The sequence below is a fragment of the Olea europaea genome, unplaced genomic scaffold, assembly GCF_002742605.1.
Source record: "Olea europaea var. sylvestris unplaced genomic scaffold, O_europaea_v1 scaffold290, whole genome shotgun sequence".
NCBI classification, from domain to species: domain Eukaryota; kingdom Viridiplantae; phylum Streptophyta; class Magnoliopsida; order Lamiales; family Oleaceae; genus Olea; species Olea europaea.
Window position 1 is genome coordinate 80,009 of NW_019247561.1, and position 26,480 is coordinate 106,488.

The window sequence follows — 26,480 nt, forward strand, 5'->3', positions numbered from 1 at the left end:
AAATTATTTTATTAAAAGAATGTGTAGTTGAAAATAAATTTTGAGAAAAATGAATTTTTAGAAATGGAGATCAAATATGGGTACATATATTTCTGAAACCTAATTAAAAAATGACTCTATAGCTAGAATAAAAGCTTCTCTTATATGGTTCGGTCCGATTCGGTTCGATCGATATATATATATTTCTGAAGCCTAATAAAAAATTGACTCTATGCTAGAATAAAAGCTTGTCTTTTATGGTTCGATTCAATTCGATCGAGTGGTTCCGAGTAAAAACTGCTTACTCTTACCACGGCCCTAAGCCCTGATATAATTAGGCAAAACTACAAAATAAAGTAAAAATTGGGACTTTAGCTGCAATTTTTCTCAAAATTGAGATCTCCATCAAGAAAAGACGTGAGGACGAAATCGATATTAACCTTAAAATCAAGGACCGTTATCCATGGTCAGAGCCTTCTGTCTCCCACCCACCGACGCCACCCAATCTTCTCATCGAAAACCCTTCCTCTGGACTCTCTCGCTCTGTGCATTTCAATTAATCCCTTACTTTTCATCCTCTCTGCCCCCTCTCTCAAATCAATTACAGAACTTCATTTTCCTTGTTTAGAATCCTCATATCTCGTTAAATCTTTCGATTAATTAATGGCTTCGATCAAAACTGGCCATAGCCCGGTCAATTTTAATGTCTCTTCCGCTTCAACAGCAGATCCGGGGCAGGGGAACCCTCCGTCGAATAATTTATGGATTGGAAACGTTTCAGGTGAAGTGTCCGAGTCGGAGTTGAAAACGCTTTTCGAAAAGCACGGAAAAATAGATAGCCTGACTCTGTACCCCGGCCGGAACTACGCCTTTCTGTACTTCAAGGACATCGAGGCTGCCAAAGCTGCTAAACAGCGCCTACAAGGATACGTCCTCCGTGGTATCCCGTTGAAAATCGAGTTCGCTAAATCGGTATGTATTCAATTGTTTTTATCGTGTTTTAGATCCTTTGCGTTTTTATTGGTTCGATTTGAATAGAATTTTTACTGGTTTTGTTTGATAGATTGTTGGTTTTATTTTGTATAAATTTTGTTTCTCTAGGGTTTAATGTGAATGTATTGGTTTTTTATTTTTTGCTTATAATTTTGGGCAACGACAGCGGAGTAAACAAGGCTGTAAAAATGAGGAATTTTTCGTGAACTTGGTTATTCTTAATGTTTTTTTGGCGAAAATGGAAAGTTGTTGAAATTGTTGATGAGAGTTTCAATAAAAATTTGTATAATTTAGATGTATAATTTTTGCTTAAAATCAGAATAATTTCAACAATTTCCAAAATTTTACACAACAAAAAGAATCTTCGCTTTCCAAAAATTTGCGAGGACAACTTTATAAGATTTAAGATTCTGTTAGTTGTACTACCGAATTAGAAATAGAGACTATGCTTTTAAAAAAAATGTAACGAGGTTAAATGGTTTATAATTGATTTTCAGGAGTCAATATTTTCTTCTTTTCAAATCACCTTTTGGAGGTAATATTACTAAATGTAAACATTTTTAGATCTTTGTCTCTTGGTCACACATATCAGATACAAATTTCCTGGCAGAACACTGGTATTACTTTCCGTAGCTGAAAGTTATAATTATTTTCTTACAATACTTGATTAAATTTCAGAAACACAAGATGCACAAGTTCAAATCATAACATTTTAGCTGCTTAAAATTTAAAACCGGTCTATATTGCTTTTGTGATCCCGTAAACAATGTATCTGGATTGGACAGGCAATAACTATTACATGTTTCCTCAGGATAGGTGTTATAGGCTTGAAATGTACTTGTCTTTGTACAATGGCGTTGATGTTTCGAAAAAAGGTGCACTTTAGACCAGGTCTTGTTTAAACGATTGAATGTCTAATGTTCCAATTGAAAGAAAAACTGGACATAATGTAGTAATTCTTCTAAACTTCCCCGTCTCTCAGTGAGAGAAGGCTGTACATGAATTTTTATAGGTTTTGCAGTGTTGATTTCAAAATTAATCTTCACATAATGAATGTTTGAAATAATCCTGCGGTTTAACATATTGCAGAAAATAGTAGAAAATGACTGAAAATATGTCAGAAACATGTTGTCAATCGGATGCATTAACAAGTAAGCCATTTGAGTTGGACATTTGAACCATTTGATATATTCTCTTCTAAGAAAGCACCCGGCACATTAAGGAATTGCCAGCTTAAGTTTTGAAGATTATGTTAGGAGACTGACTAATAGCTTGAGTGGTATATTAAGTATTCTATAGTAATAAATGAGGAAGGTTCTGGAAATAAAGCTTGTGTGCTGATTAGTGTAAGTTTTTCACAGACCTTACAGATTTGTTTTACAATTTGAGGACACTGAGGGTTGGACAGGCACCAAAAACCAAATAGGGAGTTTTTTTTATTGAAATTTTTTGAACTTCTTTGAGACTCATTATTTACTTCTTAGTGAAGAGATGACAAGAGAACTTGGCCTCAATGTTTACTCTGGAAAACTTGAGATGGCACTATTGAATGACAAGATCAAATGCTATTATTTAAAAGAAATTTTTTCACTGTGTAGACCTGGGAAGAATATAATGCTTTTGAAATTCATTTATAGTTATAAGTAGTTTCTCCACAACTCAGATTTGTATTCCTTGAACTGCTGTCAATAGGTAGAAGAATGTGTAAGAGAAGCTCTGAATGCTGTATTATTTGCTATCCTCACTCTAGAAGCTATTGCCAATGCTATGAAGCCAGAATTACCTTTTTGGATATGCAAATGACATTTAAATAGTAAAAAATAAAAGGGTTTGACTACCAAAGGAACTTTACCATTTCCAAAATTGATGTCATCCTCCTTTTCTCGAAGTCAATTCTTGCTTTAATATTTTAGATATGCTTGAACTGTGCGAGGAGCACATATACAGTTTCTGAAGTTATCTTGCCTATCTTTTCCAATTCGCAACTTCTAGCTGCTTTATGTCATTCATTTTTAGTTAGATCATCAACTTACACAGTATACAAAGTGTATGATTTGAACACAGGTGCTCGAATAGGTCTATATGTCTGCCAGCACTTCATTTTACTTTACCTCATTCATTTCTTTGATATTGATACAAGAGGTTTTTTAATTGAAAAAAAGAAAAAAAAGAAAAAGAAAAAGTAGATATCAGGTCCGAGTCAAATAGCAATGATTCGAAGCACTTATGAAGTGCATAAACAAGTTCCTGAGAATAATGCCAAAGCAGGATGGTTAATAATATCAGTGCTACAGTGATAGTTGATGGATTATATTTCGTGACATCTTTATGTGTTAACAAGATGAGGGGAGCTTTTGGTGTCCCTTTCAAATAAACTTCCAAAATGATTAATGTTTATATTTGATACTATCCAAATGATTTTTTTTTTTTTTTTTTTAAAAGAAATGGAACTGAGAAACTCATTGAGCTAGCTCCTCAAATGGACTTTTAGAAGTCGGCCGCCATGTGTATATTAATGAAATGGTTGCTTGACTTCTTCAGTCTATCCTACTATCGTGCCAAATGCTGCATAAACCTGTCTATCCGCTTCCAATTGTATGTTTAGATGCATTTTATATTGTTGCTTACAGATATTTTTGCTTTGCTTTTTCATAGTTCTCAATCTTGTTAGACTTAACTCCCTTGAGGGTATCATGGTCTCTACATTGTATTTTAGGAGAGAGAAACTTATACCAACTTTTCGAGCAAGCTTCTCTCGGTTTGAACAGTTATTTCCTCTTGCTCTGATGTTTTACTGTTGCTTGAACTGTTGGCTTTATTTAATTGTATTCTTTTTGGGTTAGGTAAGTGAAAAAATTCTCCAACTGTACGGATGGAAAGTGCCTTGACTAAGCACTTCTGAAATTTCATCTTCTATGATTCTTTTGTTTTTGGAAAGATGTTGCATAAAATCTTTCGAAAATCTGTTGATATTTGTTAGTTATTTCATTAACCTTGATATTTTCTGTTTTTCATTGGTATAACTTCCATTTTCTTTGGAATCTTTATGCATATTATTTGCAGGCTAAACCATGCAAGAGTTTGTGGGTGGCTGGTATCAGCCAATCTGTCTCTAAAGAAGAACTGGAGAAGGAGTTCTCAAGATTTGGTAAAATACAGGAGTTTAAGTTTCTCAGGGACCGAAGCACGGCATATGTTAATTATATCCGATTGGAAGATGCTTCTCAAGCATTGAAAAGTATGAATGGGAAACAAATCGGCGGTGATCAGATTCGTGTGGATTTTCTTAGGTCACATTCTTCTAGAAGAGTAAGTTGCTACCTCTGCAGATATGTTCTGTAAATATTCATTAACTAAATCTAATGATTACTTGCACAAGGAATGATCCAGTAAATTCTGGCTATTGGGATGGTTGGAGTCCTTTATTTACACATTTTCTCCACACTGGATAGTTTTAAAGTTTTGATCTTCTTGTGATCTTCTCTTTAATATCTCTCTGCTGTCTTTATGCTTGTAGGAGTTCATGTTACCTGGTTTATTTTGCTTTTCTCCTGATATAAATTATTGTTAATTTCTGAGTCTTACAGGAGCCGAGTTCAGATGTAAGAGAAGGCACATTCCCTGGCAGGAACATGGGGCCGTGGATGGCACAAGATTCCATGCAAAACTACACTGACCCCAACCTAATTGGGTCCATGACGGAACATGTAATCTATAACTCCATTGATGTTAATTTTATTTTGAGAATTTTGCATCTCTGGTTATCTCACTTGAGATCTATTTTAATTAATGAGAAGATGAGCAATGGATATCCTCTCCTGCTACTAGTTGCTCTTGGCTGCAAGTACGTATACGTTTGGGCGATCCATATAGATGTTAGGATTTTTTCCAGTTAGAAATATCCAAAGTGCAGCTGGTTCTTATTTTAGTTGGAAATGCCCATGTAGATCTCATGTTAACACCTCCTGACATCCTTGTTATTATCATAACATCTCCAGTTTGATTATTCTTCTTGATATCTTTAAACAACTGTTCTTGTATTTGTTGCAGCAATTCCTTTCTCCAGGTGCTCGACAAGGAGACTTACAACTTACTAAAGTCCTATGGGTAAGTCACCCGCCTTCTGTTATTCTTGAAGAAGAAATGCTTCACAATGCCATGATACTATTTGGGGAGATTGAGTGGATAAAGATACTCCCTGAGAGGCACTGTGCCTTTGTCGCATTTAGAAGCGTTGAAGAAGCTAGACGTGCAAAAGAGGGATTAGAAGGCAAGCTCTTCAATGATCCCAGGATTTCAATTGAGTATTCACGAAGTGAACCATTGCCCGGAAAAAGTTACACCAGTCATTATCCTGGAATGAAAAAGCATGTTCAGGACCTTCCATTTCCACCTGTTCAGATGGACGTTCTTCGACACAACCTCCCAATCTTAGCCAATAACAATCCTGGACATCTAGGATCCCTCGGAATTCGTGGACCTGATATATATACGAGGCCCTTGGGTCTTCACACTACCTTTGAGCCTGCTCTTACACATCCAGAGTTTGTTGACATGGCGGATTTGCATAAATTGCAGAACCCTAGTCCCCATGCTTTGTCTGGGGGACCAAATTGGAGAAGATTGTCTCCCACACCTGCGTTTGTCCCTTCTCCTTCAGCAGTTTTAAAACCATCAAATAGATCTACTTCTGATTCATGGGACGTGTTTGATGCTAGTCAGCTTCAAAGAGAATCGAAAAGATCAAGGGTTGATGTCCCTCTCCCAGCTTATGATGCTTCTTTTCCTCTTAAAAGAACAGAACGAGGAGGGTCGGATGATCAATATGTGATGGGTAAACTCAGTGCTGGCGGAGCATCTGGTTCTTCAGTAAGGGTCACAACGAGTGGACTTGGACAGCGCCATACTGAGAGTGATTACATATGGCGTGGAATAATTGCGAAGGGTGGATCACCTGTCTGTCATGCTCGCTGTGTTCCTATAGGAGAATGGGTTGGTTCTAAGATGTAAGTATGGTTTTGCTTGAGTTCATAAATTCTTGATAAAGGTAGTTTTCCTTTAGAAGATAGGATTGCATCATTTAACTTTAAAGTGAAATACAGATAGTTTTTTAAAGTTTTTATTTTTGACTAATATGTCTAAAAATCTGATTCATCCCTCACTCTCAGTTTTCCGAGTCTTAGATTCTGTTTATGTTTATTAGATATGTTGACTCTTATCATCCATCTAAAAGTACTGCCCTCCGAGTTTGTTGTTTCCTTGAGCAATCATATTAGTTTTCTTGAGATATTGTAATTTTAAAGGTTTTATTTACAACTACTAAAACTCTTATATGTTGTTCTTTTGAAGATACATCTATATTGTTCTTTTCGTTCTTTGGAAATGCTTACACACTTTTGAACAAATATATATATATATATATACACATACATATATAGTTAGTTAGTTAGTTAGTTTTTACACACATATATTTATCTGGCCTTTGTTTGATGGGGGATTAAAATCAGATTTTTTGTAGATTTGATAGAAGTTGATGAAATGTGTAGTTGAAAAGTTGTGGTTGACTTTGACTTAAATAAAAATCTAGATTTTAATCAGTAACAAACAGGGACTTAGTATTTACTCAAATAAAAACAAACTTTTATATATATATATATATATATAGTTAGTTAGTTTTTACACATATATTTTTTATCTGGCCTTTGTTTGATGGGGGATTAAAATCAGATTTTTTGTAGATTTGATAGAAGTTGATGAAATGTGTAGTTGAAAAGTTGTAGTTGACTTTGACTTAAATTAAAATCTAGATTTTAATCAGTAACAAACAGGGGCTTAGTATTTACACAAATAAAAACAAACTTTTCTGTATTTGGTAAGGTATTGTATCGAATGTTGATGTTCGAATCTAGTTTTATATATATTTTTTGGTTTTGCAGTCCTGAAGTGATTAATTGCTCTGCAAGGACTGGATTGGATATGCTAAGTAAACACTATGATGATGCAATTGGATTTAACATAGTGTTCTTCTTGCCCGATAGCGAAGAAGATTTTGCATCGTATACGGAGTTTCTGAGATATCTGGGCTCCAAAGACAGGGCAGGTGTTGCAAAATTTGATGATGGCACCACTTTGTTTTTAGTGCCTCCATCTGATTTCCTTTCTAATGTTCTTAAAGTCGCTGGCCCTAAACGTCTTTATGGAGTAGTATTAAAATTTCCTCAAGTTGAACCGGGTATATCGTCCATTAACACCCAGGTGCTTCAGCCTCCATATATGGATTCACAAGAACCGACTTCCTTGCACACTGGATATACGATGATGCCCCAGGAGAAAAAGGTTGTTGAGAAGGACTATCCTAAGGGTTTTAATGAAGATTCAGAAGTTCCTGCAAATACATCTGTTCTGTTGACAAGTAATTCTTTTCCTGCACGATCTGTTCCGCCAATGAATGCTGCAGCAGCATCCCCAGCTGGAGTATCTTTGACACCCGAACTTATTGCTACTCTTGCATCTTTTCTACCTGCCAATAGTAGTTCTTATTCAGAAATTGCACCATTACCTGTAACATCCTCTAAGCAAGATGGGTCTACATCAAAAGTTGTTGCTGTTCATGATACTGAGATGGCACATTGGACACACGAACATCAGTCTTTGGAGCAAACAGGTCGTCTTATGCAACAGCTGGGTAGCCAATTCACCAGCCACTCGCAACTCCCTCAAGCACAATCTGCATCTGTAGTATCAAATATGCAAAACCCTTTTCATCAAGGGGCCACAGATTATGGCCAAATCCATGGTGGCAACATGAGTTTGCCACCTCAAGGGACTGTTGCATCTAGACCATTGGTCTCTGTCCATCCTTCTCAAAGTGGATCAGTTGGGGTACCGGATGTTGATCTACAGTATCAACCAGGAAGTTCTCAGGATGCTTTGATAGGCCACAGGGTGGATCATGGAACTGATGCGTTAAGGTTGTATAATACTTCAACAATTCAGCAACATATGTATCCCATTCCATTATCCAATCAGGTTCAGGACGCTGGTGTTTCCCAGCCGCATTTCATGCCACAAGCTTCTCAATTCGAGCACACAAATCAAGGTCAGCAGCTTCAGTCTGCTCCTTATGCAGTGGCTCAGGGAAGCGCTGAATCTGAGGCCGATAAAAATGAGCGCTACAAGTCAACATTGTTATTTGCAGCCAATCTTCTTGCTCGGATACACCAGCAACCAGGTAATCAAGCTGGGCCAGGTGCAGGGAGTCAATAAGAAGATATTCTTCATCAGGTAAGTGCACTTTCTTTGGTTAGTTTGCTATTTTGCTAAATTATGGCAATGTTTCTGATAAATTACTTGCGTAAATTGCACATCTGCCATGATCATTATTTGTTGTTTCTTCTTCATCTTCCATGCTCTATTATTTGGGTGTTTGATAGATTTTAATAGAATAGAGGGGCTAGAATGGTAATATGAATACTTTTGACAAATTTTCTACAAGGTCGCTAAAGTTTTCTGAGACGTTTAACATTCTGTTTTGGTGGTCTAAAACAGGGTGTGGGGAGGGTGAGTTGATTCATAACAAAAGAGTAATATCTAAATTTCTGAATCAGTGGAAGGTATGTTTATGGTATCTAACAATATTGCTTTGGTGTTTTCGAGAGAGTCAGAAAGTTCTTTTGAAATTCAAAGAGTCCCAATTTCTGGGGGTTGTAATGCCTCCTTTTGTGTTGTGAGGATGGCCACTAGTGATCGAATGTTGAGCTGAACATTGTTCTTTGGAGTTTTGAATAGCGAGGTGATTAGTTGAATATGAAACACCTTTGGAGTTTTGAATAGCGAGGTGATTAGTTGAATTTGCAACACCTTTTATAGGTCTTACGAATTTAGTAGTTCAATCTAAGTGAAGATAGGATGTTAGCTGGACGAAATGGTCAGAAGGCTAGAAGTAATGTCTTGGTTTCCATAATTCATTAGGCAAATAATGTTACGATTCTGGTTCTCCCAGCATTCCTTCATTTGTGGGTCTAACACTCTTTAACTGGCTATTTATTAAAACTACTTTTCATCCTTAATGATCAGGCGTCAATTCAATGTGTGCACAAAAGTGTCTTAAATTATCTAGAAGTGGAACTTGCACAATTTGCTGTAAGCTAACCATGGCATTCTCGGGGATGTGCATGTGAATATATGCAATCATCCTGTCTATTGTCTAGTGGACTTGCTGCTTTACATCTCCATTGTTTGGAGAAGACCAGCGATTAACTTTCATGGAGGCAGTGTCTGTCATATGGATAATATATTGCGCATGTGATATTCTATTTACAGATCACGTGTGTATCATTCAACAATGTTGATATGACATAGATCTAGTTTATTACATCAGCATGTGAATGTTCTGAGGATTGATTGGTTAAGAATTCATTGAGCTCTGAACAATCTGTATTTTTTCCTTATTTTCCATGGGATGTGGACTCTGATGACGCATGGATGTGCCTGCCTGGTGCATGTGTATCTTTGGGAATAAATTTTTTGCTTCCATGACAATGCCCATCTCATTTGACAGGCTAACATGCTGGGACGACCATTAGAAATTGAATACTAGTATTAGTTTGTAAGACTTAGAATCGAATCATCCACTGCTAAGCAGTTTCTGTTCTTAAGATCCTGATTACTGAATTAGGTGTAACTTAATGGATTAAGTCCTTGTAGGCTGCAGTAGTGTTTTGGAGTGATTGTTTTTAGGCATTGGGACAGCATTAATATGTTAGTATGTGAAGAGCTTCCGAGGACTGCTCTAAAGGGGTGATTTTTGGGGTATGGACATTTGTAGGATGAGGTTATGTTTCTTAAGAGTTACCTAATGTTTCGATTTGCTTATTTGACTATGCATAATACTTATCATTGAAGTGTTATGTTAATCATCTCTATATTTGTGATAATTCATTCGAACTGCACACTAGTTTATTTTCTTGAAAATATACTTTGTTACTTCCCTTCCACTAATATAAAAAATATGACAGCTGCATATTCGGTATGCTGCTTCATTTTTGTGAGTATTATCCTACATTTTCTTGCAATTAGTTATTCTTAGGTGAGCTTTATTAGCCTCTATTCAGTTTGTAACTTAAATTTATAATTGTGCTTTACATACATTTTCACCCCAAAAGGTCGAGAATTTGCTCAAATAATTTTAAATTCGTTCTACGTGAATAGTCCAAATGTGATCAAGGTATAACCAAGTAATATACTACAAGATTCCGTTGAAATATACAAACCAAGATACTTACAATACAATAGGGTGAATTCATTATATATCTGAAGATCATTGATCTGGGAAGTTATTGACAAGCTAATACTCGGTGATTTATACCTGACTAGCAAATACAGGTGGAGGTTGTGTTCTTGGTCAACAAATCAGGCTTTTCTAATCGTTATTCCCTAGAAAAATAAAAATAAAATAAAATCCATTCCCATCTTTTACCATCTCAAAACTAATTAACCGAGCTTTTTTATTCATGGAGAGTTCAATCTTGGCTTGGGATGAATGCTGGTGGCATTCTTAACACATGCAAGTCGAAGGAAAGTTGTCTTTAGTGCGTAAAAACCAGCTCTTGGTGTGGACGGTAGGCAAGTCTGTATTCCTTGGTTTTAAAAGGACACCTTACAAGCATTGTTTCTAACTACTATTATTTAAAGATAATCAAGTTATTAAAGAAACCAGGAAATCACCCCCTTGCGTGGGAAATTGCATAATCTACTTAACCATTCGCTTCCCCGTTGTGTGAATGGATAATCAAACAATTGCAACTTTTCTGAGTGTAATTCATATCAAAATTTCCTTCGCAAAATTTTGTAACTACTTCAGGGGCCATAATCTGGTAACTACATCAAAAAATTGATCATATTCTCTTAGTTCGCCGATACAAAATCACATCTTTTGAATTCAGGTTTTTGATAAATGTCCCTTCTGAGAATACGAGCTTAACCTTTGCCCACAATAATCACTCAGATTTCGTGATTAATGCAATTCAAAATTGTTACATATAATTTATATTATGGGTTGATAATATAGAGTGATTGCCTATCAAATGTAGTCGTCAAATTTAACGATCCTTACTATCTAGTTGTAGATGAAGTCAAATTCAATGAGCCTTGCTATCTATTTGTAGATGATTGCTGTGTCCCTCTCGAATTCTTAAACTAAAAAACCAAAAATGTAGTACTCTCTTGAATAGCGTTGTCTCAAAACTCGTGTGTTGTGTGGGTTTTAGAGTAGAATTTTATTAAAAAAAATGGATGAGTTGGTATGCAAACTATAATGAGATCTTGAGAACTATTGGCGACTTAATGAAATGGAAAATGTTGGATGTCTGGTGGCACGGAGGGAAATGCTAGGATTATGTAATTAATACATTATAAAAATAACAAAATATTTGCCCATTTTTCGTGCTGTACGTGCATAACACTAACAACAGAAGGGACGAACAAAATGCGTCTGGAAACGTATCACTCTGCCTTGAAAATTTATGATCTTGTTCGTTACGTATGCACAATCTCGAGCTTAAAATTCTCAGCAGTTAGAGATGAATTTTAATTAATTTAGTCTTAAATCCAACTTATAAGTGGGTGGATTTTGGGTCTCAAACTTTAAAGGGTACAACCAAAAATTGCCCCATTTGTACTTCGTGGTTGGCAGTAGAGATGCAAAAGGATGCAGATCTGAGTTGAAAAAATATTCAACTAATTTACTTTTAAGTAGAGTTGGTTCGAATTTTTGAAAGTCTTGGACACACAAGCTCCTTGAGTTTGCCTTATAAATAAGTACATCTGGAGAAATAATTTGTGCTTCGTCTATTGTGACTACCCAAGTTGAGTTTCGACAAATATTTAAGCTTGAAATGTAACAGTTTAGGATATCAAAGCTTGTGTGTTGCACTGTTTGGTACATATTTTTGGTATGGAAATCGAGAAAGGTCCTGCGTTACTGGTGTCTGATTTCTGTTTTGTACGATTTCTTATACTCTTTCTTTATTGGTTTGATATAACTTATTTTTCAGATCAATAAATTTCCTCATAATGGTTATAAAATTATACCAGCCCTCGATTGAAAGGAGAGGATTTATGAAAGAATAATATAAATTTTGCTAAAAATGGGGAAACAAATTGTATTTGAAGGCATAAATACGGTTCCATAAATGGTACGATGCATAACCGGTTCGCAAAAGCACACGTTGTTTTCTCGAATCTTAAAAGTAATAAAATAGAAAAGTTTTCTCGAATCTTAAAAGTAATAAAATAGAAAAGTTTTCTCGAATCTTAAAAGTAATAAAATAGAAAAGTTTTCTCGAATCTTAAAAGTAATAAAATAGAAAAGTTTTCTCGAATCTTAAAAGTAATAAAATAGAAAAGTTTTCTCGAATCTTAAAAGTAATAAAATAGAAAAGTTTTCTCGAATCTTAAAAGTAATAAAATAGAAAAGTTTTCTCGAATCTTAAAAGTAATAAAGTAATTGATAATTAGTTCCTCTCAGAAGATAATCGTGCTTGATATTTGAAACGTGACGCTTTTTTCTTTCATTTTCTTCTCTTATTCCTTTACAATTTCAAAATCATATTTCAAAGTTTTATTCTTGCTTCAAAGTTTCGGACGAATGATAAATTATATCTCAGTAAAAAAAAATGTAATAATTGAACCGTTATTATTTGTCTAAAAAGGAATATCCTAATGTGTAGGTACGTGACCGGTCTATTCGGGAGGCATCAACGGGAGTTCAGTCGCATTTATAAACGGGCAAGAGTATTTTAGTACGACGAAGACTGCAATTAATATTTCCTAATTGGCCCTTGTTTTTTCAGACAGTTTCGTAATTTTGTTTATTCTCTCCTGATATGGACAACCAAATTGACTCCACTTGGATTGCAAAATTGACTAAATAGCCTTAGTGGTCATTTGTTAGACTGTACTAAATGGGGAACAAAGAAATTGAATGTCAACTGGAGTGATTTCTGGAAGAAAATAAGAATTTTGCATCGCGGATTGGCTCGATTACTTCGTGGTCTCAACCCTTCGATGCCCTTTTAAGAACGTTTGAGGAGTGATGTTTTGCCTCACATTGCTTTAAATGTTGCATGGTCAGCCATGCATTGAACTTTGAATTTTAGGAAATTTAAATTCAGCATTTTCTTTTTCTAATTTTGAACAGGATAAATTTGGGTATGAAAGATAAGTGAACACAGTTTTGAGTAGGTTTTGAATATTACAAATATTTTGTTGTGTATATCTCAAACATTTATAAAAACTTTAAAACTTAAGGTCTGTTTGATAGCAAAGGTGAAAAAAGCAAATTAATTCCATATAAATTGTATAAAAAAATAAAAAATCATCAAAATCATAAGAATTTGATATTCATGGAATTGGTCAAAAACATACTTTAAATGTTTATACCTTGGAATTCGAACTTCGTTTTCACTTTCGTATTAAATAGTTAAGGTAGAAAACGAATTCTTCGAATGACATTTTCATGGAATACGACGCTATCAAACGGACCCGTAGTGTTATGTTCGGCGTTTTAGTTGTATTGGTTGATTTAGGTCGACTCTATTTTTGTCACAATCTTAAATTTTGTGCCTTTTGAAACAATTATTTTGTTTGGTAATCCTCCTTTTAGTCAAATATGGCATCTACGAGCGGTCACCTAACTAGTCATTCTAGGGCTGTCAATGTACTGTCATTTTTCATTTTTGGAACTGTCGTGAAGTAGTAAGATGGTGACAGGTGTGCAAACGAGTCGGCTTGCAAGCCAAAATTTTCGGCTTATGCTTGGCTCGAGCTTTTTCAAGGTGGGCTTTTTTTGGCTCGAGCAAATAGCTTAGCCAAAAAGTTAAGGCTCCTCGAGCTTTTGGCTCGGGCCTAATCGAGTCGAGCCGGGCCAGGCCGAGCTTGGTTTTCTATAAATAAATAAATATATATATATTACCTCTTTGCTGCCTATTTGGCAGCTAACTATATCAAGCTACCTGCTGGCAGTAAATCCACTATCAACACGTAAGAGAATTTTCCTCTTTTTTTCTTTAATACGAGCCGACTCTGCTCGAGCCAACTCCTCGAAATGGGGCTCGGTCCGAGCCTTGACTCGATGCCTCCAAGCCTTGAGCCAGATGGGCTTGGGCTTTTTTCAAGTCAAGTCCGATTGACATCCCTAGATAGTGTTAATACAATATTTGCCTCACGTAAAAAGATCTTTTGGGACCTAGTTTGTTGTCGTATTTGGTGTTAACGAAAAATCTGTCTCGATACTTCGAATCGTTAGACGGCTCTATTTGTCGAATTACTTATGATCCTTGGATTAAGCATGTAGATTCAGCTTTTAAAATATTATAATTTGTATATGATTTTGTGTTTTAATTGTAAAGTAGAATACCTTATTTATAGGACTATAAATAACTCTAAAAGAAAAGATTGTGTGATAATCAAACAATTAACTATTAAGGAAAATAATCTTACATGATTTAATTGAGAAAATATTATAGAGATTATTCTTTATATATATATATATTTTAGTATCTTCAACACCATCCCTCGAACTCAATATGGTATATCGACAATAAAAATTGAGTTTGAAAATTATATTGATCCAATTAAATTTTCCTCTTCTAAAAATCGAATGATACTTCAAAATTGTTTGAATGCCATTCAAACCAAACAAATAACTCATAAAGTTGGTGTTATTATCCACCAATATAATGAAATCATCAAGATTTGAAGGAAAAATCACAAGTACAACGAACAAGGTCAAATCAAGAACCTCTCAGTCTTAAAATCAGATAGGTAAAAATAGACCATGTTTAATGGTAGCACTCTAAAAACCAATAGATAGTATCAGTACCACACTTATAGATGAAGGAAATACTGATGAAACAGGAAATCTAGCACACGATGAAACTAAAACAACAGATGTGATGGGATTAAATTCGATGAAAAAAATCATGATAATTCTTTATTTTCTCGAATACCAAATCTTCAAGGAAGGAAGCAACGAGAATAGCCAACATATAATGGGATTTGAATTAATCTGAAACCTAGACTTGATGTGAATATCTAATCAAAACAAGAAAATTTGATTGGGTTATGGGTCAAAAACTCACAAGTTTAATCCAAAATAAAGTTAAATCCTCTCTAATACCATGCTAGCATATTATAAATTGTATTAATAAATTTTTGTTTTTATTACAAATTAAAAGACCCTATTTATATGGCTATAAATAACTTTAAAATGAAAGATTGTGTGATTATCACACAATCAACTATTGTCTATTAACGAAAATAATCTCACATAATTGAGAATCAACTATTAAGGAAAATAACTTCACATCTTTAAAAAAAAATCTTAGATGTTATTCTTTACAATTTTTTCATATTTTCAACCCCGGTTAGCATAGTTCTCTCTCCCCCAGGATGTGTTGCCTCGTCTTAAGGCGAGTGGACAAGGGCGGCACTGTTACATCCGACATTGTCATAGGATGGTTCTGTGTGGATTACAGGTTGGTCGGTTGCTTCGTAAATACATTGAGACTCTTCGAGGTTGTGAACAAATTAAATTCCCGTTTGATCCCCATTAAATTTCATTACATTACATTCCATTTTTCTCTCTCTAATTTTCAATCACACAATCTTTCATAAAATAATATTACACGTAAATCGAAAAATTTTCCTTCTTTTTCAACCATTCATTTTTTTAAAAAAAATATTATTCCACCCATTTTTCATTTTCCGAAAATAGGGGCTAAGCCTATGTTTGGCTCCCCTTTCTTTCAATTTTTGATGTTTGGAATAGGTTTTTTTTTTTTTTAATTTAAGATTATGTAGTTAAAAAAGGAAGAAAATTTTTCGATTTAAGTGTAATATTATATTATAAAAGATTGTGTGATTGAAAATAAGAGTGAGAAGAAAAATTTGAATGAAAAAAGAGGTCAAACGGGGTCTTCATATACGGATAATGTGATGCAAGGCATGACATGGATACGCGATCCTATGTGGAATCCATTTTAGCTCCACGTAAGAAGTTGATATAACGCAATATGACATGATTCGCAAAAAGTGGAAGTATATGGTCACCAAAGATTATTTAATTCCTCAGCTTTGAGGCAATAGAGTGTTTCCGTGTGTTTGTTTTGTTTTGTTTTTTTTTTTTTTTTTTTTTTTTTTTAAGTAAAACATGTTTTGAAGTTAACATGTCCACATGTGTAGCACTTTCATGAAATGGCACCCAGCAGTTGACACATGAAGCCACGTTTGCAGCCATGTCATCGTTCCGTCAATTTTTGGACGGACTATGAGCTAAGTGATGAATGGGTTACAAATGCAAAGTTCGGTGATGGATTGAGTGAATTTTAAAGTTCAATGACCCCTTGTGGACCTTTGGCAAAGTTTAGTGACCATTTGGGCTATTATCCCTAAAATCACATATATGGAAAAATTTTAAAGTTCTATGCCTACTATTGGATTATAAAATAAGGAAAAATTTCATAAACATGAGCATAAGTATAGCCCATTTCAATAATGAGAAAACGAGTTTGAAATTTCAAAAATCAGATATTCATCTATAAATGCCTATATATATACTAATTTATTTGAGAGAAAAAACTATACTTACAAAAACAATCGGACTCTCCATACATTAAAATTCTTCACTCCAGCTGACAGTAAAAGCCATAGAGATCTGAGATTGCCTACATACTCTCTCGAAGCTCTCACAGTTGACGGTAATCGCATAGTCTGGGTCACAATTTGCAGTCGCGCTGTTGCATTACATCGAAATAACCCACAAGTTCGTCAAGTAGATGCTGATATGTTTGTTTTTCATTATTTTTCCATTAAAATGAAAAATATGACTTTTATTCATCACATCAAATCACTATATTTAACTTTCTATCTCTTCTGTGGGACTCATAACAACTATATTTTTCATTTTTATTTTTACATTAATATGTATCAAACAATACCTTAATTTCAAATGAAGAAACTTTACAAACTTGTTCCTGGATTGAATCTAAATATAAATTAAAAATTATTAATAAAAATGCAATACCCGTAGTGGGGCCATGTCAGTCCATCTTAAATGAACACGCCACCCCTCTTTTATTTATTTATTAGGATTTTGGTCAATGTTTCTATTAAAAAATTTGGTGATAGAATTAATAAAATGTGGGATTGATGTAATCTGTTTGGTATTGATTTTTAGAATTAATTTTTTTATCTTTAGAGAGGAAAGTGGGTCCCATCAATAAATGAAAAAGTAAAAACGATGACTGATCATGTTAAGTAATAATAAAAAAAGTTAATGACCAAAAAAATTAGAACCAAACGGGAAATAATTGATAAAAATTATAAACACGAAATATTGTAAAAGTTTATCATCAAAAAGTAATTAATGACTTTCCTTTATCACGCAGACAAGCCACACAAGTGTCTCTGCGTATGTATCTATTTGTATCCCTCTTACATATATTTTCTTTGAAGCTCTCTCTCTCTATCCATCTGACCACGTGAGATGTGACTTACATGGCTATTCTCGCATGTGAAACCTGTTGAATTCTCTTTATCCTGTTTATAGAGATCCAATCTCATATCAGAAATCTGAAAACAATTAAAGGAAAAATTCTGACTGTAAGTTTTTTAATTTAGTTCTCTGTTTTCTCAATTCCCATCTTCCCCGTTGCACTTTTTTTGGGTTTCTGTATTTTTCGATGTCATTTTATATATGAATGTATTTGCTTTACTCTGTTTTTAGTTTTTTATGTGATGACTGTGCTTTGTTTTTTTTAAAGCTCATTTAATAGTAAGATCTTTGTTTAGATTATATTTATATATTTTTTTTGTTGGATTTCATTTTTCATTTTGTTGTACTATCTGTAATATATTCTCTTTAGGGTTTGAATCCAGCAACTTTTGTCGAATTAATAAGAAAAGAGTAAACTTTGGAATTTTAAGGCTGTTTGACTTTAGGGTTTTGCTTTAATGATGTGTTTGTGTAGTATTCAGGAATTAAGTTTGTTGGTAATTAATTTCAATTTTTGCTGTGTGTTAAGGTTCAAAATATCATTACTACTTGTTAAGGAGCCTCCTGGAAGTAAAAAAAAAAAAACATTGTTCTTGATGGATAAAGATAAGTCTTCTAATCATGGCACTGGGAGTTTACTGCCTCCATCAGGGAGGTTCTCTGTTTTTTCTCCACCCGGTATTGGTTATAATGCAAAGTCTGAGCAAATGGGATCATCAAATTTGCCTCCACTATGCCCGGGGAATTCATCAGAGCAGGGTCATTTTGGTCATGGGATGCAGTTAGATGATTTAAGCCGAATGCCCGATAACCCACCTAGGAATTTGGGACACCGTCGTGCTCATTCAGAGATTCTTACCCTTCCTGACGATATTAGCTTTGATAGTGATCTTGGTGTTGTTGGAGAATTTGATGGGCCATCATTGTCTGATGAGACCCAAGAAGACCTGTTATCAATGTATCTTGACATGGATAAGTTCAATTCAACATCTGGCACTTCTTCAGTCCAAGTGGGTGAATCATCTAACTTGCCAGTGGCGAAGTCCAGTCCTTCAGCCAACCCTTCAACTGATAATGTCGCTCTGGCTGTAAGCGAGAAGCCAAGAGTTAGGCATCAGCATAGCCAATCCATAGACGGGTCTATCAAGCCAGAGATGCTCATGTCGGGTTCGGAAGAGCAGTCTCTAGGTGAGTCAAAGAAAGCTGTATCTGCAGCTAAGCTTGCTGAGCTTGCTCTTGTAGATCCAAAACGAGCTAAGAGGTAAGGTTTTTGCTTGAATCTATTAATTTTTTCTGTGAAGCATATTAGTTCTTCTGGTTCTTGTTACTACTTTGACCTATTAGTTTGCTGAAGCTTTAAATTTGTCATCTACATTTTTGTTGGCTTTTGTTCATCATCTGATATAGGAGCTGATCAAACTAATGATAATGCACGACCTGAATCCTTTCCTATTTTTCTATATATTCCACATGGCTGGTAGTTTGTACTTATTGCAATGCATAAGGATGAAATTTAGTCATAAATCCTTTTGTCTTCAAATATTAGATGTATTCCGTTGACAGCCCATGTACATAGAACTTGGCAGCTAGAGCATCGTGGCTGGGTCGTGTTATTTTTCTCATTTCTGTCTGAATCTTGTAATATTGCTGCTGGGTTTGATAACCTCATGGATTGGATTATCCTGAAGCTGCTCCCTGTTTTTGGGCTCGTATGTCCATGCTGATGGTTACAGAAATGGCTTGGGGTTACAGACATGGAGGGGAGAGAACATCAATAGATTTAGTCTAAATGGTTATTTGTTGGGAAAATTTGGAAAATTATAGAGGTCAAAATGTTGTACATCGTGCCAATTCAAACCAGGTCACTGAGCCCTTTTGACTTCTTCTATCGAGGAAGATGATGTGGTGGCAATTCAATCAAAGTCAGAGAGGCGAGGTCTCCCTTCCTCCTTCTATGTCTTCTTCTTTATCTTTTCTCGTCTTTTGAACAACACAGAATAAAGTTTTGTTTATGTTATATCACTGTATAACTCATCGCTGCGTGACATTTGAAGAATGAAGCCGGCGATAACTACTTCCATTTCGTTGTACCACTACTTTCCATCAGGTCTGTAAACTTGCAATGCTACATTCTTATTCGCAGGTGAGTCTGTAATATGAAAGAAAATTCAAAAAGTTATTTAACCTGAAAAATTTGCCTTGTCAATTGTCAGCACACCCCTTTTGCAACCCTTCTGCCAGTTCCCAATGCAGAGTAGGTATAGTTATCATTTTGCTCAGAGAAGATCTTATTGATAAATGCAAAGGGTGGTTCCTCGTTTACTCTGTTTGGAAGGATAATCCCTATATTTTTGTATTCTTTCATTCTCCCTCCACTGTCTCTAGTAGTAACCTTTTAACTTGAATTCAATTTGATTGGTGCTGAATCTTTGTTATAACCGTTAGCAATGTGATCAAAACTTCCAGCGGCTTTTCCTATCTTCATATGATTAGCATATGAATGTTTCCTGCTTGGAGTATTGTAGAGAGGGTGCAGCATTTTTTTAATGTAATCCTCTCACATCCGTTGTGTAACAGGATTTGGGCTAATAGGCAATCAGCTGCTCGGTCAAAGGAAAGGAAGATGAGGTACATTGCCGAGCTTGAAAGGAAAGTCCATACTCTTCAGACAGAAGCTACTTCCTTGTCTGCACAGTTGACCTTGTTGCAGGTGATTTTTGCCTCTCCTCCCGGACTAACTAAATTTTTTCTGTTGATGGGTGGTTCCCCTCCCTCCTTCTCTATGGTTACTCAAAATGGAAAAAGAAAAAGAAAAGGAAATAGTTTAATATAAGTAAATAGTAAGAAATCAAAGAAGAAAATTGGAGCTAAATGCCAGTAGTCTGAAAAAAATACCTCATTTGGCTTTACAATAAAAGGGGAGAACTTAGTTTATAGAATGCACTGTTTAAATTCCCTTGTAAATACTGGTTCTGAAATTATATTATCTATTTCTTTACCTAGATTTACATGTGCAAGAATGAAATGTTCTGTTTCTTGTTTTTGTTTTCTTCTTTTTACCAACAGAGGGATACAAACGGTCTTACAAATGAAAACAGTGAACTAAAAGTGCGATTGCAATCAATGGAACAACAAGTGCACTTGCAAGATGGTAAGACTATCTTTATCTACTTCTGCAGGGATTTTCACCCTATCCTTGCTGTCTTCCCACTATTTGGTTTTAGAAATATCTTGAAAGTAGAAGATGCAGAATGAAGCAAAGATTGAACTTAGGACTTTGATTGTTGACCATGATATATAATTTGGGAAAGATAAAAAAAAAATTGTCGTTTACTGCCTTCTAAAGAATAAGAGCCTACCATCATTTGGTTATTGCTTGGTCAGCGTAGTCATATGATTCATACGTTGGGGTAACATTGTAATCACTTAACAATTTTGTGGCTGATCCCGTAAATATTAATAAGATGCTAATTTTCTCTTGTTTTATCCTAAACGCAGCATTAAATGAAGCGCTGAAAGAAGAGATCCAGCATCTGAAAGTGCTGACTGGTCAAGCAATGCCAAACGGTGGACCTATGTTGACTTTTCCTGCATCCTATGGAGCCAACCAACAGTATCATCCCGGCAATCATGCTATGCACACCATGTTGACTGCTCAACAATTACAGCAGCTCCAGATTCATTCTCAGAAACAGCAGCATCAACTACTTCAGCAGCAACAGTTGCAGCACCAGCAGGAACAAGCCAGGGACTCAAAGCTTAGAGTTTCGATGCTTACGCATATTCAAAAAGACCTCTCTCCAGATGCATCATCAAAGGATTAGAAGTTGAAATGGGCGTGTTGGATACTGGGAGGTTAGTGTATGTCAGGAATCTCGCTGGTTGTTATATATCTTAGGTTTGCTCTTTTGGTTAGTCCTCCTTTTAGGTCCGAACTAAGGATATTACTCTCTAGGCAGTCTATTGAATTTTAGTTGGTTAACTTGTGAAGGTTTTTATTTTTATTATTGTCATCTAGACTTCAGTTTCTTAGTTTATTCACAATTTCATTTATTAGTTGACTCATTTTGATTACTGTGGTTTTTTTGGCTTCTCTCTCTCTCTGTGGCACACGTACAAAAATGTAGAAAAGCATTTTTATGCATGCTTAGATACTTGATGCTTATTCACTATTGTCTTTTATGTATGGAATCTGATGAGTTGGTCAGCCATTTGAATCTGCTAGGGTATTTCTAGGCAGCCTCTTGATCCGAAGTTGCAACCTCAGTTCCTTTAGAATTCTGTCCCCCCCCCGGGCCAGGAATTCTCTTCTGTTGACATTGAAACTGTTCTCCTATGTAAACGACATTTTTGTTGAAGGAAAATGATTAGGCACATTCATATTGTTTGGAAAAAACAACACTAGAAATAAAACAAAATAAACATCAATACTGTCACAGTTATTCTTCTGCTGGACCCATTTAACCAAAATAAGGCCTAGGTTTCTGAACAAGATTAATGAACTTGGAGAGGGTAAGGGAGGGTGGCAATGTGATTATGGGCCACAGTTCCAATCCACAACTTCCCATTTGCCTCTTTTACTTCACTCACTAGCTTCATCACTACACCCTTTTTGTCTTCAAGAACTTCCAATATATCTCCGTTATCACTGAGGAGTGATACCATAGAATACATCCTCATTCCCACCAACCTGGCCAAATACCTCATTGGAATGGGCAGTCGGAAGTATATGCTCCTAAACCATGGATTGTGAATGAGAAACTCCTGTGCTTTAGTCCGACAACAATCAATTGCTACCCAAAACTGGCCTTTTTCGTTAAGCCTTATGTTGTCTGGAAATCCTGGAAGATCAGCTATGATCTCGATGGTACCCTTGTCAGAACCCTCTAGAAAGTACTTGATGATCCTGTGGCAATTTAATGAATTTCAGCTTATATTTATCATTTCTGGAAAATTAATGAAAAACCAATCATGTGATGAACAAGAGCGTCTTAAACCTGCAATTAGTTGTTTCAGTGAATAGAAGAAAGGATTGGTCTTTGGACAATTGGACTCCATTTGGAAATGCCAAACCCTCCAATACTACATGTGTTGTTCTTGTAGGTGGATCATATCTAAGGAGTCTACCAGTGGCTTCCCCTTCCAACATTATGAAGAAATGGTCCCTGCAATAACCAAAGAAAACACATGTAGCTACTCGTAGGGGTAAAATATTAACAGATTTGAACCCTCACTTCACTGAACTTACACCCTATTGTATTTCTTGCTAGTATCAGTGAAAAAGATGGATCCATTGTCATGAATATCGAGGTCATTTGCAAAAAGAATAGGCTTCCCGTCTACGTGTGTTGCCAATGGAGTGGCAAGGCCTCCTTCAGGTCCCACTACCAGTAGGCCATAGTAAGAATCTGCAATGTACAGATCTCCACTTTTTCTGTCGAACCTAAGGCCGAGGGGACGACCACACCTTGACTCAACCTTCCATTGCTTATGTGTAGTTGAATCAACACCTTTAGAACATAGCTTCTCAGTCCTTGGGACGGAGTAAGAAACAACAGATCATGTTAGAACTTTATATTAGCAATTGAGAATCATTTATGGTAAGAAAAAATGATTACCAGTTACTCGTTACAAGTGCAAATGTTTCCCATCCTGCATCTTCTCCAATCCACCGTACAATTCTTCCATCAGCAAGTCCAGCGTAAGGGCCACGGCCCCATATATCAAACTCCAACGACTCGGGGCCAAAAATTTCATCCTTGAACTCCAAGTTTCCCAATCCCAACCGGCTCCGGTTGTCCCTGGGCCAACTCTCCATGACTTTCTGGTATGAAGCAATGTCATTCTTTACAGGCCTAAAGTCATGGCCCCCTACTGGACTTAATTGAAGGGGATCCATGATGATGAAGCTTAAAATGACTGCAAGAACTATGAGATATGGATGCTGCAATAGAACTTCATCTTTGAGTTGCAGTATTCTCTTCTCCATGTGAGTTCTCTGGGGAAGTAAAACGTGTGTGTGTAGGATTTTGGGATGATAATATATTGGGATTGATGAATTCATGCGGAAATTATGACGGGGTTGTGGTTAAAAGTAGGTCTTGTATTGTTTGTCATGTTTTCTACATTCTTTCTTATTGTTGTGAAGTAAAACATGGAGAAGTTGTAAATTAGCAGCAGAGTTTTTCTTCTTATTTATGTCCATTGAAGATCAATGGTGACCAAGAAACCAACAACTATGTACTCTTCCGAACTCTACCGGCCTCAATCGAATTGAAGCTAGCTAACTTGGAAACGTGTGATGTAAATCATCAAACGTTGTCGACCTCATTTAGAAATCCTCGAATTAGAAGTAAGGTGTACCCAAAGAATAAGGGTTCATATTTAGTGATGTGGTGAATCATTTGAAGTCATATCTAATACTATCAGAAGATGCAAGTATAACACAACATACGAGTATAATACAGTATACACAAATATTTTGACTTACCCAACTCTAACAATTTACGTTCTCTAGCAAAGTATGCATTCCATTTATTTTAAAGTTTATTACTAATATTTTCTTAGTTGAGAACAATCGACTGAATATCCAAAATAATCATTTAATAAGAAATTTAAAGTGTCAAATTCACTCATGGCCGCAGCTTTTCAAGTTTTAAGCCCACAACCATAAAGATCACTTCCAGTTCCAGCCACTGCTGGAAAGTATTGACTGAGTAAAATGAAAGAGAATTCGGTTGAGGACCCAAGAGATTGGTTTGGTATTGTCTATTGGGGTATTTCGAAAGCTCCGCTATCTATCCGAATAATTCACTTTTCGAGGTTCTCCTTTCAAACCTTTGCACTCAGTGTTACCTCCGTCGTGAACGTTAAAAATTGTTTTAGTCAAATCACCATGTCATATTGGCGTCTATTTTTTAAGAAAATGCCATTTGTACACTCCATGCTTGACATTACCCACATTTTAAAAAAATTGTTGGTGGAAAAAACCTTTCTTTTTAAAAAAAAAAAATTGGCAAATGATAGTTTGTTGTATGCGAATTGTCAAACTTGATGTACACTTGATTGTATTTTTAACACAAAAATATACATGGACTGGTGATATTGGATTTTCCAATAAATAATAATGCCAAATCTACTTTGTAAAGTTGCATGGTAAGTCTTTAAAAAAAAAAAAAAAAAAAAAACATCTTCTTTCATTGGATTTTGTGATACTAGTAATCTAGTATCCTAGTAGTTTTGTATTATTACTGTTCAATATGCATTGTATTATTGTTGCTAGTACGCACGCCACATTATTTACATTATTATTTAATTATCGATGCCTATTGTAGACTATGATACACGATAGGCTCTTTGCATATTATTTCTTAGAAAAGTTTGATTTGCTATTTTCAAGTTGTGATCGTGACTCATGAGTATTTGAGGGGTCAAATGGGCGCCAAATTATTTTGTGTATGTAGTGTGGAGATATTGTATTTTATTTTAGGCTGGCTTAGATGATATTATAGAGAAACACCGTCAAAATTTTGATAAATTATATGTTATATCTATCTTTTAAGATAATTTGTAAGTCCTCGCCTATTCAGGCTCACACAAATATTTTCAAAGCAGTTTGTAAGTTCTCATTTATTGGAGCGACTTGTATTATTAAGACAATTCGTAAGTCCTCAACTATTTGGAAGCAATACATATTTTCGAGGCAACTCTCACTTATTGGAGTTCATATTTCTAAGGCAATTTTTAAGACATCGTCTACCAAGAACTTATCTCAAATTCGCCTCGCATATGAATATATGACCTAGAATTGATAGACTATTATTATATCTATAAATTACGCGACATACACGTGATGGAGGGGGTTCCACACGACTGGATATCGATTATTCAATTAGATTGGACCTGTTAAATTAAGCAACCTCGTCTTGACCTTGAACTTGAGCTCGTTTCACTAAATTCACTTGGTCCATTTCCATTTCTCTCTATATATGTTGGAAATTTATTTGTTGTTCAAAATTAAAAGGGGGAAAAAAGAAGGGGGCTTAACCATGTGACTGCGTGGATTAAGCCCATGCAGTCGCATGAGGCCCTCCCATTATGGGAGGGCCAGGGAGGCTATAACCATGCGACCGCATGGCTATAGCCCATGTGGTCGCATGGTTACAAAAAACTAACTGTTTGATCGTTTTTTATTTAAATTTGGTGACTTTTCACTTATTTCTTGCACTATTTCGTGGGAACTTGCCAAGGCCTATAAATAAATAGGTGATCCAAGTGCAAGAAAAATAATATTGAGTTCCATTAAAATTTATCCTCAAATACACTTCCAATATTGAGAAAATTTATCACATAATCCTTTCATTTTTCACTTGTTCATTGTGAAAAAACGCCTTTGTTTTTTGGTGTTCTTCTTATCAAGGCTTGTTTAATCCTACAAATTATTTGTCGGAAATCCTTAAAAAGCATTGAAAATGAGGCAAATAATGTTTGAGAACAGCGATATTAATTTCGTGTTCAAGCCTACATTGATATACTTTTATAATTTTCTTCTCCATTGCCATTATTTTTTGCAACAATCTCAAACATTAGTTGTTACTATTATTGCAATGTAGACGGAATTTACACTTGCTACTATCAAAATGATGAATCAAGACCTGGTATGCTTGGACAGATTCAATGGTGCAAATTTCACAAGATGACAAGACAAACTTAAATTTCTATTAACGGTCTTGAAGATCTTCTATGTGCTTGATCCAAAATTGGAGTCCATTCCCGATGCACTGACAAGGATACCGAAGAAATTCACGTAGAAACAAAGAAACGGGAAGAGGATGAATTGATATGCCGTGGCCATATCCTAAATGCATTATCCGATCGCCTCTATGATCTCTATACCAACACTACACCAGCAAAAAAAATCTGGTACGCATTAGAAAGCAAATACAATGTCAAG

The 26,480-nt window shown here is 35.4% G+C and overlaps 3 protein-coding genes across 5 annotated transcripts; 2 read left to right on the top strand and 1 right to left on the bottom strand.

Moving 5' to 3' along the window:
- The first annotated feature begins 420 nt into the window (after nucleotides 1–420).
- Nucleotides 421–13,053, top strand: LOC111384361 (flowering time control protein FPA-like). 3 transcript variants are annotated; one of them, XM_023008637.1, is made up of 6 exons: nucleotides 421–951; nucleotides 4,036–4,281; nucleotides 4,560–4,679; nucleotides 5,023–5,978; nucleotides 6,909–8,256; nucleotides 9,533–10,422. In XM_023008637.1, the coding sequence occupies exons 1-5, from the start codon at nucleotides 643–645 to the stop codon at nucleotides 8,236–8,238; spliced, it is 2,961 nt and encodes a 986-aa protein (XP_022864405.1). In that variant the 5' UTR covers nucleotides 421–642; the 3' UTR covers nucleotides 8,239–8,256; nucleotides 9,533–10,422. The 3 variants fall into 3 exon arrangements, with proteins under 3 accessions (XP_022864405.1, XP_022864403.1, XP_022864404.1); XM_023008636.1 differs by lacking the exon at nucleotides 9,533–10,422 and adding an exon at nucleotides 12,702–13,053 and having other exon boundaries at nucleotides 422–951; XM_023008635.1 differs by having other exon boundaries at nucleotides 6,909–10,422.
- Nucleotides 13,054–17,424: 4,371 nt separating this feature from the next.
- Nucleotides 17,425–21,601, top strand: LOC111384363 (probable transcription factor PosF21). The gene is made up of 5 exons (XM_023008638.1): nucleotides 17,425–17,634; nucleotides 18,057–18,788; nucleotides 20,105–20,237; nucleotides 20,594–20,678; nucleotides 21,026–21,601. The coding sequence occupies exons 2-5, from the start codon at nucleotides 18,124–18,126 to the stop codon at nucleotides 21,349–21,351; spliced, it is 1,209 nt and encodes a 402-aa protein (XP_022864406.1). The 5' UTR covers nucleotides 17,425–17,634; nucleotides 18,057–18,123; the 3' UTR covers nucleotides 21,352–21,601.
- A 273-nt stretch (nucleotides 21,602–21,874) lies between these two features.
- On the bottom strand, nucleotides 21,875–23,555 carry LOC111384334 (protein STRICTOSIDINE SYNTHASE-LIKE 13). Its single transcript, XM_023008600.1, has 4 exons — nucleotides 23,146–23,555; nucleotides 22,776–23,060; nucleotides 22,525–22,692; nucleotides 21,875–22,433 (listed from the first exon to the last, which is right to left on the bottom strand). The coding sequence occupies exons 1-4, from the start codon at nucleotides 23,514–23,516 to the stop codon at nucleotides 22,022–22,024; spliced, it is 1,236 nt and encodes a 411-aa protein (XP_022864368.1). The 5' UTR covers nucleotides 23,517–23,555; the 3' UTR covers nucleotides 21,875–22,021.
- Nucleotides 23,556–26,480: the final 2,925 nt, after the last annotated feature.